We start from the raw sequence: 12,200 nt of genomic DNA on the forward strand, positions 1-12,200 counted from the left end.
TGTCTTTGGGTTATTCTATGGGTTGTCCATGTGAGGGGTTTAGGTCGGTGTCTTTGGGTTATTCTATGGGTTGTCCATGTGGGGGGTTTAGGTCGGTGTCTTTGTTATTCTATGGGTTGTCCATGTGGGGGGTTTAGGTCGGTGTCTTTGGGTTATTCTATGGGTTGTCCATGTGGGGTGCTTTAGGTCGGTGTCTTTGTTATTCTATGGGTTGTCCATGTGGGGGGTTTAGGTCGGTGTCTTTGGGTTATTCTATGGGTTGTCCATGTGAGGGGTTTGGGTCGGTGTCTTTGTTATTCTATGGGTTGTCCATGTGGGGGGTTTAGGTCGTTGTCTTTGGGTTATTCTATGGGTTGTCCATGTGAGGGGTTTGGGTCGTTGTCTTTGGGTTATTCTATGGGTTGTCCATGTGGGGGGCTTTAGGTCGGTGTCTTTGGGTTATTCTATGGGTTGTCCATGTGGGGTGCTTTAGGTCGGTGTCTTTGTTATTCTATGGGTTGTCCATGTGGGGGGTTTAGGTCGTTGTCTTTGGGTTATTCTATGGGTTGTCCATGTGAGGGGTTTGGGTCGTTGTCTTTGGGTTATTCTATGGGTTGTCCATGTGGGGGGCTTTAGGTCGGTGTCTTTGGGTTATTCTATAGGTTGTCCATGTGGGGGGCTTTAGGTCGGTGTCTTTGGGTTATTCTATGGGTTGTCCATGTGGGGGGTTTAGGTCGGTGTCTTTGGGTTATTCTATGGGTTGTCCATGTGAGGGGTTTAGGTCGGTGTCTTTGGGTTATTCTATGGGTTGTCCATGTGGGGGGTTTAGATCGGTGTCTTTGGGTTATTCTATGGGTTGTCCATGTGGGGGGTTTAGGTCGGTGTCTTTGGGTTATTCTATGGGTTGTCCATGGCGGGGGTTCAGTAAAGAGTCACGGCTGAATATGTCTATAGTGGCTTTGGGTTACCAGGTGTAGGCATGTGTTGTACTGCCTCCCAGGCAGGCTGAAGGCACCCCTACACACAGCAGAGCATAGAGTGTCTCTCAACGCACAGTCCCCACGGCAATGTATACTTGCACACTGCTCCCTTAGGCATACTGCACACATCCCTCTCGGCAGAGTGTACCTTTGCACAAAGCCACCTAAGGTAGCGTAGAGTGTATACTTACACACACACAGCCCCCTTAGGCAGAGTGTACACTAACACACTACCCCCTAGGCAGAACTTCTACTTACACACTGCCCGCTAGGCGGTATGCATCACAGTCTGAAGATGTATCACAGTCTGAATGACACACACAGCCCCAAAGGTACAGTTGGGGCTACCTATTCATCCTCTAAAACACAGTGATTATTTTACCCCATCCACCGACCCATGGGAATATGAGTTTCCTTACACCCACAACATGGAGGTCAGAGATTAATCCTGAAATTCTCACAGTCATCCCTGAGTGTGCACACAAACACAGACACACCCCTCAGCAGAGTGTGTCCTTGTGTCCTCACATTCATGGTTGTCCTACCCCTGAGGCAGTTTGTACCCTTACAAACAACACCCCTGACTAGCTACTGACTCATTGGTGTGCATCAGGGATATGACCTGAGTTTAAGGTGAGAGCTGAAATGTACAAAAGCAAACTCATCAGACCTTCTCTGGAACAAGCAGAGAACTAGAGAATCAGTAGACAACATTTTGGGAGGCATTATGAGGGAGCGTTACTGTAGCTAGTGAAGAAACAGTTGCTAACTAACTAACTGTAAAAGTGTAAATATTTAACACCACAGTTATTGAGCTAGCTAGAGCTACTACTGCTCCTGTACTCTTTGGCTAAATACCATAACGCTGCTTCCGGTCCTTGTTCCTGGTTACAAAAATTGTGGCTCCAGTTTTGTTACATTTTTTTCTGATTGGGACGTATCCACTAACACAGGCTACTGGGTTTAAAGAAAACACATACGGCATATACAGATACTGCATGTGCTTTTAATGGTCAAATGAATGGTCAAATGCCTGAAATGTGGTCGCATTTTCCAAGTATTTCACACTCTTCGGTCACCTTTAATGCCTGCTGTTTATAGTGTGCAGTCTGGCAGGCTTACTGTTATCAAGATGATGGCACACTTGGGCGTGTGCTTTACAAGGGTTTCTTTATTTTTACTATTTTCTACATTGTAGAATAATAGCAAAGACATCAAAACTATGAAATAACACATATGAAATCATGTAGTAACCAAAAAAGTGTTAAACATATCGAAATATATTTTATATTTGAGATTCTTCAAAGTAGCCACCCTTTGTCTTGATTACAGCTTTGAAAGAAAAACCCTTGAATGAGTAGGTGTGTCCAAACTTTTGACTGGTACTGTACGTGCAAAAATATTGAATCTTGTCTACGAACTAGAGTGCTGTGAAAAAGTATTTCATTTTCTCTACTTTTGCATATTTTTGATACTGAATGTTATTAGATCTTCAACCAAAACCTAATATTAGATAAAGGTAACCTGAGTGAACAAATAACACAACAATTACATTCTTATTTAATTTGTATCATAAACAAAAGTTATACAACACCTAATGTAAAAGTAATTGCCCCCTTACACTCAATAACTGGCTTTGTCACCTTTAGCTGCAATGACTCCAACCAAACACTTCGTGTAGTTGTTGATCAGTCTCTCACATCGCTGGGGAGGAGTTTTGTCCCACTTCCATGTATAACTATTTTAACTCAGTGGGTTTTCAAGCATGAACTAAAACTATCACAATATCGCCACCACGCTTGACCGTTGGTATATGGTTCTTACTGTGGAATGCAGTGTTTGGTTTTCGCCAGGCATAATGGGACCCATGTCGTCCAAAAAGTTATACTTTTAACTCATCTGTCCATATACATTTTTTCCAAGAGTCTTGATGATCATTCAGGTGCTTCCAGGTGCTTTTTGGCTAACTTCAGTCAACTTTTTGGGCGAGATGGGTCCCATTATGTCTGGCAAAAGCCAAAACTGCATTCCACAGTAAGAGCCTCATACCAACGGTCAAGCATGGTGGTGGTAGTGTGATGGTTTGGGGATACTTTGCTGCCTCAGGACCTGGACGACATGCCTTAATAGAAGGAACCATGAATTCTGCTCTGTATCAGAGAATTCTACAGGAGAATGTCAGGCCATCCGTCTGTGAGCTGAAACTGAAGCGCAGCTGGGTCATGCAGCAAGACAATGATCCAAAACACACAAAAGTCTACATGAAAATGGTTAAAAAGCTACAAAACAAAGTTTTGGAATGGCCTATTCAAAGTCCAGACCTAATCCCAATTAAGATGCTTGAAATGAGCAGTTCATGCATGAAAACCCACAAATGTCGCTGAGTTAAAGCAATTTTATATGCTAGAGTGGGCCAAAATTCCTCTGCAGCATTGTGAGAGACTGATCAACCACTACAGAAAGCATTTGGTTGCAGTCATTGCAGCTAAAGGTGGCACAACCAGTTATTGTTAGGGGACAGTTACTTTTTCACACAAGGGAATTGGATGTTGCATAACTTTTTTAATTACATAAGTATATATCTATATATTTTTTTGTAAACTCAGGATCCCTTTATCTAATATTAGGTTTTGGTTGGAGATCTCATAACATTCAGAATCAAAAATATGCAAAAGTAGAGAAAATCAGAAAGGGGACAAATACTTTTTCACGGCGCTGTATCTAATGTGGAACTGATTATGCATGGCTGAGTATTATAGGAGCATGTCTCTTCCTTTATGAGTCTCACACCTAAGTGAGTAATATACCGTGCATCATTTTATACATTTCATACATGTAGCCTACATTGGTGTACATCGTTTTGTATACTAAAGTCTTACAAACCTGAGTCTTATATACTGATAATGACATGAAACTCATGTTATTTTAATGAAACAATTTCGTGTAGACCATTGTATGTATAGACAACAACAAACAAATCCCAAGCGAAGTGTGATCTTGAATCTTGTGATCCCAGTACAATTAGCTAATGCAGGGCACTATTTTGCATCCATCTGTTTGTATGAAGTGAGCAGTTGAGTGATATGAGGTGAAGTGCATGAGAGACTGGAATGCCTGTGTACTGAGCCATGTTGAGTTAGGTCAGCTTGTTCTTGTCAACTCAGGCTCTCAAGAGTCTCTGTGTCACAGTGAATGTAACGTTGTGGCTGAGTGACAACTTCACACCAAGGCACTATCTATCTGTGTATTGCTCTTCAGAGGACTGTCACACTAGAATAGAATATCACTGTTCTGATGTTCTGGATCTATGCTTGTCCAGTGTTTTCACCTGGACCTCAGAGGTGTCATGCATGTGACGGGCACTGATGGCCACAGTCATCTGACATTTTCACAGGTAAATTTAATAAGGTATGTATCAGGTCAACGTAGGTAACATAATGGTATGGACCACCTTCAGATCCAAACAATTCATCATTTTTCCCTTGTTCCCACAATTTGGTTTAATACTGAGCCAATAATATGAGTGGTTTATTATCATTCTGACCTTGTACCCCATCCAGAAGTCAATGCATTTAAAATGCAGCTTTGGACTGGGTTGCGTTATTGGGGTGAAGGAATCTTCAAGTCATGCAGGGGGCATTTCCACATCCTTTCCCCCAGTACATTCAGAAAGTATTCCAACCCCTTGACTTTTTCCACATGTTGTTACATTACAGCCTTATTCAAAAATTGATACAATAGTTTTTTTCCTCATCAATATACACCCAATACCCCATAATGACAAAGCAAAAACAGGTTATTAGACAGATACCTTATTTACATACATATTCAGACCCTTTGCTATGATAGTTGAAAATGAGCTCGGGTGCATTCTCTTTCCATTGATTATCCTTGAGATGTTCCTACAACTTGACTGGAGTCCACCTGTGGTAAATTCAATGGATTGGACATGATTTAGAAAGGCACACATCTGTCTATATAAGGTCCCACAGTTGACAGTGCATGTCTGAGCAAAAACCAAGCCAAGTGGCCTCCATCATTCATAAATGGAAGAAGTTTGGAACCACCGAGACTCTTCCAAGAGCTGACCGCCCCGCCAAACTGAGCAATAGGGGGAGAATGGCCTTGGTCAGGGAGGTGACTAAGAACCCAATGGTCACTCTGACAGAGCTCCAGAGTTCCTTTGTGGAGCTGGGTGAACCTTCCAGAAGGTCAACCATCTCTGCAGCACTCCGCCAATCAGGCATTTATGGTAGAGTGGCCAGACGGAAGCCACTCCTCAGTAAAAGGCACATGACAGCCCGCTTGGAGTTTGCCAAAAAGCACCTCGACTCTCAGACCATGAGAAACAAGGTTCTCTGGTCTGATGAAATCAGATTGTACTCTTTGGCCTGAATGCCAAGCATCACATCTGGAGGAAACCTGGCACCATCCCTACGGTGAAGCAAGGTGGTGGCAGCATCATGCTGTGGGGATGTTTTTAAGCGGCAGGGACTGGGAGACTAGTCAGGAATGAAGGAAAGATGAACGAAGCAAAGTACAGAGAGATCCTTGATGAAGACCTTCTCCAGAGCATTCAGGACCTCAGACTGGGGTGAATGTTCACCTTCCAACAGGACAATGACCCTAAGCACATAGCCAAGACAACGCAGGAGTGGCTTCAGGACAAGTCTCTGAATGTCCTTGAGTGGCCCAGCCAGAGCTCGCACTTGAACCTGATCGAACATTTCTAGAGAGACCTAAAAATGGCTGTGCAGCAATTCAACCTGACAGAGCTTGAGAAGATCTGCCGTTCTTAAATCTGTCGTTCTGCCCCTGAACAAGGCAGTTAACCCACTGTTCCCGGTAGGCCATCCATTGTAAATAAGAATTTGTCCTTAACTGACTTGCCTAGTTAAAAATGTTACATTTTATTTTAATATTTTTAAAATCGCAGAGAAAAATGGGAAAAAAAATCCCCAAATACAGGTGTTCCAAGCTTGTAGCATAATACCCAAGAAGAGTCAAAGCTGTAATCACTGCCAAAGGTGCTTCAAAGTACTGAGTAAAGGGCCTGTCTGAATACTTACGTAAATGTTATATTTCCATTTTTATTTTTAATAAATTTGCACAAATTTGCAAAAAGCTATTTTTACTTTGTCATTATGGGGTATTGTGTGTAGATGGATGAGGGGGGAAAAAACAATTGAATCCATTTTAGAATAAGGCTGTAATGTAACAAAATGTGGGAAAAGTCAAGGGGTCTGAATAATTTCCGAATGCACTGTAAATGGTGGTACTCAGAAGTCTCCCATTACTTAGGGCATGTGTCTTGAAAGACAAAAGCCTCCACACCCTGTATAGGAGTTGAAGTGCCCTCATCTGAACCCTAAACTAACCCTGACCCTGAGCCTTTCCTTCATTTCCCTTCCTCCACCAGGTATAACCACTGTGCTGACCATGACCACCATCAACACACACTTGAGAGAGACTTTACCCAAAATCCCCTATGTCAAGGCTATAGACATCTACCTGATGGGCTGCTTCGTGTTTGTCTTCCTGGCCCTGCTGGAGTACGCGTTCGTTAACTACATCTTCTTCGGTCGGGGGCCTCACTTGCAGAAAAAGGTGGCGGAGAAAGCAGCTAAAACCAATAACGAAAACAAGAGCCGTCTGGAGAGTAACAAAGTGCAGGTAGGGGTTGGGAGTAATCCCGCGTCTCTGGCATATTAAAATCGACGAAAGAGATTAGAATTGGCATTATGAGCTTAAATGTTTTCCAAACTTCAAATGCTCAAAGCGCATGGTCTGTTGTGTTCTGTAATATATTGTGACCTCTCTTCCTGTTCCCATCTCCCTCCCCAGGTGGACGCCCACGGCAACATCCTCCTGACAAATCTGGAGATCCGTAACGAGATGGGTGGGATGGGTGGCATGGCCGGGATGACCGGGGCCGAGATGATAGGGGCTCTCAACGACCCGCGGGCCACCATGTTCTCCTACGACAGCGCCAGCATACAGTACCGCAAGCCCATGGCCAGCCGAGACCTGTATGGTCGACCGGCCCTCGACCGGCCTGTCGGCCACAAGAAGAGTCGTTTGAGGAGGAGGGCGTCGCAGCTCAAAGTCAAGATCCCAGACCTGACGGATGTCAACGCCATAGACAAGTGGTCCCGCGTCATCTTCCCCATCGCCTTTACCTTCTTCAACCTGGTCTACTGGATGTACTACGTCCACTAAGGGACGTGGCTATTCTCACTAGAGGTTTGTTTAGCTAGCTAGGTTCTTGTACAGCGAGGGTAAAAGAGAGGGGCGTTAAATTCAGCCCCATTTATATGACTTCTGTTTGAGGAATGCGATGCGAAGCGGATGTCTTTTCAATGTAAATACATTTTAATATATTATATAAATATATATATATATATAAAAAATAGAAATTTTATTTAATAAATTCTCTCACCTTTTTGCTGTATTCATCCGTAAAAAATAGAAATAGTGAAAATTAGTACAGAATTAAAGACTCGGTGAAGCCTGCATTTGTAAGTCTGAACTTTGTGCCAAAAATAGACTTTGGTGACTTCATTGTTACTCTTAGGCTGCAACTGAATTTTATTTATTGGAAATCCTTCTCAACTTATTTCCTCTCATCCTCTGCATGCGGACTGTAACACAACTTTTATTTGCTTCTAAAGAGAAAAAAAGCCCAGTGCAAAAACTGTGGGTAATAACAAAGACAATTTTCTCTTGGTTAAACCCTATCTTGTGATTGAAGTAAATCCTTGCTTATTTAAACTTCATCCTGTGGTTTAGGAAGTCCTTGTTTGGTTGAACTCCATCTCTGTGAATAAGGTAGTCCTCATTTGGTTTAACAACATGCTATGACTAAGTTCATCCTCAATGAAGTATTAACTCTCCATACCATGATTAAGGCAGTTCTCATTGTGTTGAGTCCCCCACCTTGTGACTAAGGCGGTATTCAGCGAGTTGAAGAACATGCTACCTTGCATGTTCTTAATGTGTGACATGATTTTGTTGGTTTATGCTAGGTGCATGTGCACTTACCAGCTTTTTGCACTGTAAAACAAAGCCTGTTTTCTTTCATTTGTATAAAAAGCTTAGCAAAGCCTCCATAGTTGAGCCTACCTGTATTATAATCATTCTACTGTGTGCTTTTGAACAACAAGCATTGCATTTAGCGTAAGTACAGGACAGAAGTGAATTGGAAATAGACTAATCTCAAAAAACGAAATTTGTATCTATTCTCACAGCGTCTGTGAGCATGTAAAATGTAATTTTCTTTAAAAGAAATCAGGTAAAGAATGACTTATGATGTCACCACGCTTTCGAAACCACATCAAAACATGCAAGCCCTGATAATACATGCTGTAGATGGTTGAGCCAAGTGCAGCCAAGACAACATCTTTTCAAATACACAGTACTGTATAGCATATTTGCACAAAGTATAGTATTCTAAAGTGCAGCTCAGCTATTCAAAAAGTTATTTGTTAAATGGCAAACACTTGAAGTAGATATACTAACGTTAACATTAGCATTATACTAAATTCCACTTAAACACTTTGACCTCTGTGAAAACTGTTCAAGCATTAAAAAAAACTGGCATAGAATAACAATAGGTTTTCTACACCTATAAGATTTGGCATGGAAATCTATTGACCTCATTGCTTTGGTGCATAAAAAAACAGGAGGGATGGTCTAGGGTTATTTGGATTTCAATGGATTTCTTGACTCCACTGTTATAGTACTCAAGGCTGATGATCAATTGTATGAACCTGAACAATTCCCTGTTATTCCCACTCGTTTCATTGCTGGTTTCATTGCTATTGTAGAAAAAGCTATGCTAGAATGGCTACTATATTAGTTCAACAAAACAAATAGGATAAGTAGCTATAGCCTAGTTGTAAAGGTGTAATTTCGTAGCATTAAAGGGCAGCAATTAGTGCCATAATAGGTGCATTTAGTAAGCTTATATAAGTAGGTTGTGTGGTTTAAATTAAATTAGCGTAGGTTGGACTCATTACATAATTTGTAACCTCACAATTTGGATGATGGGAAAAAAAGCTAAACTGGCAACGCAGCATTCTATGTGATCCTCACTTTTATTTACACACTGATAACATCCTGCAGTGTTCTCTGTTTGGCTGGCCACGCCACATCCAAATCTGGCTAGTCCATTTCTACAGTCCTCAGATGATGAACATTTTCTCACATTTGGAACTAAAATAACCGGGTTTTTTTTCTGAATAAACAATAGTAGCGTTTCCCTCTAAAATATATCAAGAGTACTTTTCCATGGCTAAAATGGTTTTGCCCATGACTATTGCTTTGCTTAGCTATCAAAATGGCCAATGACTACTTTGATGTAACTACTTTATTATTATAATAGCGGGTGGATTCCAAGTAGAAATCTGAACTGCTTGTGTTATCAGGGCTTACCAAAAAAAGCTAAACCAGATAGGCTTCTACATGACACAATAAGTAGCAGTGTGCTCTCTCCTCATGGCTGAATATTGTGCCTTTAACAAGAATCTCAATATTTTCACAGGGTTTAACTTAACTTATAACTAGTGTGTAGAATTTAAAACGAATTAACTTGTACTTTTTTTTTTAGAGAAGATTAAGAAATGAAACTGCGGTCAACAACACAGACTGATTTTTATGACGCTCTAAATACATATTCAAAGTAGGTAGTAGTCAGACATTCCAGCATTTATGATGACAATCTGTGAATTCAATGCAGAAAATGTCCTGCAAGTTTGGTTTTGTTGCTGTTACTGTCGTTGTTTTCAGGCGGAATGGAATTCTATGGACTGGTGAAAAATAAAATTGTCTTTCCACTCAGCAGACTCTCATATACAGAAACAGATGGGACACATGTTTTCTTTGGACGGCCATGGTGAAATGGAAGCCTTAACAACTGGCTTCCCTCAAGCTTCCAAGGGATAATGAAATGTACTGAACTCTATTGTGTGAAATTACTGTACAATTTTCTCTCGTGCTCTATATGTGCTCTCATGTATAAAGGAGTGTATGTGTGTGTGAGAGAGAGTGTGTGTTTGAGTGTCCTGGCGTGTTTGTCAGCAAGCATGTGTGTTTTTCTGCTTGGTAACATGTGTACAAGCAAGCATGTGCGACCGGGAATGTGTGTGTGAGTGTTTGTGTGTGCGTGTAAGAGAGAACACAATCATACAAATCCTTTGTTTGAGATGGTAAGAAATTCAAATAAAATAACTGACATCTCACCAACCCAATAAAATCTTCATTCTCATTTAACAATACTAACTCAGTGTCTTAGTTTGTCTCCAATATAGTGCTGTTTGTGGAAACATGATGCATGGGAGAAATAACTTAAACTTAATAGTATACACCCATTCTGTACTGGCATCTTTAGAAGTCAATCTACATTCTCCTCGAGATCTAAGGTGGAAGATAAAACTAAGCAAAGAGTAATGCCATTAGACCAGTTAGTAGGGCCATGCGCTGTAGTGCCACTCTTATTAATAATCAGACAGGCTGCCATCTACTGTAGGGGCATGGCTATGACACAAACGTCACCATGTGATAACGGTCCACAGCTAGAGGGAATCCGTGTAGATGAGTTATGGAGCTTCATTTAGATGTAATTGCCTTTATTCCACACAGTGGGCAGTGTGTGTGCAAGCGAGTGAAACCATGTGACAATTGTGGGGTCTTCAAATTAAGCCTTTGGACATATAGGCTATGTAACACTGTCATTAGAATGACCTAAGTATTATTGCATTGAAAAAATGTTTGTTTGATTTTATGGCCTGTGTAACATTAGTAAAGTTCAGTTTACATGGTTACCATGACACTTTTAGGACAGCCTCATGAGGACAATGACGAGCAGGATAAGCTGAGACATGATCAAATCATAAGCAACATTTGGCAGGACGTTAGCACACTTGCGTCTTCTCTTAAACAAGCTTTAGGGCATTATGCTTCTGGTTGTGTGTGTGTATTACAGAATGAGACATGAGTTCCCCTAAAGGCACCAAAAAGTCCAACTTCGGGGGCTTTTTATAAAAAATATCGATAATTTGAAGAGACGCGCGCCGACAGCAAGATGCATGTCTCGCCCCAGAAAGCGTCAGAGTGAGCGAAACAGCGCCCCTCTGTCTCAGTATGTGTAGCCAATGTATTTGATGCTGTCTGGCCAAAAGGAGTATGCCATGTCTTTTTGGCCAGGCAGCATCAGATACATTCAGCCACTTGCGAATTGAAGGAAAATGGTTAAAAACACAGAGAGAAGAAATTATTTATACGTTTTATTGTTAACATTTTGGGGGAAGCATGGCTTCCTTTGGCATCCATGAATACACACCACTGTGTAGGCCTAATGACAAGCGCCGAATGTGGTATTTGTAACAGATGTCTCTTTCCATTCATCAAATGGCGAGTGCATAGGGCACTGTTTGGATGCTGGAATTAGTGGACAAACGTGCGCAGGTAGACTACCTTTTAAGTGATTTCTTGACAATCAGATAAACATCATGCCACATTAAAATGTAACACATATTTACAGTTAAATTACATCTTTACTATTAGGCCCATAACATGCTGACCACACCGCCCGCCTTGTGTGCGTGAGCTTTTCAAAATAAATTGTACATACATGTTATTCAATAATTTCATCCAAACTGCTCGCGAACGTCTGCGCTGCAAGTCCTGCCTCTCCCATCTCCTCATTTGTTTTTAAGAGCATATACCCATGTGGGCGATTGTAAGATGAATGAGCTCCACACTCCAGTCCAGTTGATTGCGGTAATGCACCTTGAAGTTGGTTTCCAACCGCCATATAAAATCCACAGAAGACTGAACGAGGAGAGATTACTAGAAACTAACTAGGTTTCCCCTTTTATCTGTGGATTAATTGTTGGGAGTAGAGAACACACAATTTTGTGACTCAATTTGTCCAAATTCTACAAAGATCCAGCAACAAAAAGAACCTTTCAGCTAAAATAACAACCCAATGTTTATATCCCAGAACAAATTACCTAGCAACAGCAAGCTAGCTAGTTAAATATCCATGAATATTTCATATGTGTTTTGACCTGTCCCCAAATAAATGTTTGATATTTCAACCTGCGTGTCCTGATCTGTCTGGTGGGGATAGACCAACTCAACATGCAGGCGAGGAGCCAGTTTGGTCATTATGTAAAACATTTCCGTGCACCCAATAGAATGCCACGGTATCATTTGCACTCTGTGTGTATTTCTTCAGGC

General features: G+C 41.4%; 1 protein-coding gene across 1 annotated transcript in view; it reads left to right on the top strand.

The window, feature by feature from the left end:
* The window catches only part of LOC106600539 (gamma-aminobutyric acid receptor subunit beta-1), a 39,973-nt gene extending 32,661 nt beyond the window's left edge, over window positions 1–7,312 (top strand). Inside the window, exons 8-9 of the mRNA XM_014191965.3 lie at window positions 6,379–6,632; window positions 6,804–7,312. Coding sequence (XP_014047440.1) covers window positions 6,379–6,632; window positions 6,804–7,178 — 629 coding nt within the window. The 3' untranslated portion in view covers window positions 7,179–7,312. The remainder of the gene's footprint in view (window positions 1–6,378; window positions 6,633–6,803) is intronic.
* Window positions 7,313–12,200: the final 4,888 nt, after the last annotated feature.

The sequence above is a fragment of the Salmo salar genome, chromosome 01 (genome assembly GCF_965601325.2).
Source record: "Salmo salar chromosome 01, fSalSal1, whole genome shotgun sequence".
Classification (NCBI taxonomy): domain Eukaryota; kingdom Metazoa; phylum Chordata; class Actinopteri; order Salmoniformes; family Salmonidae; genus Salmo; species Salmo salar.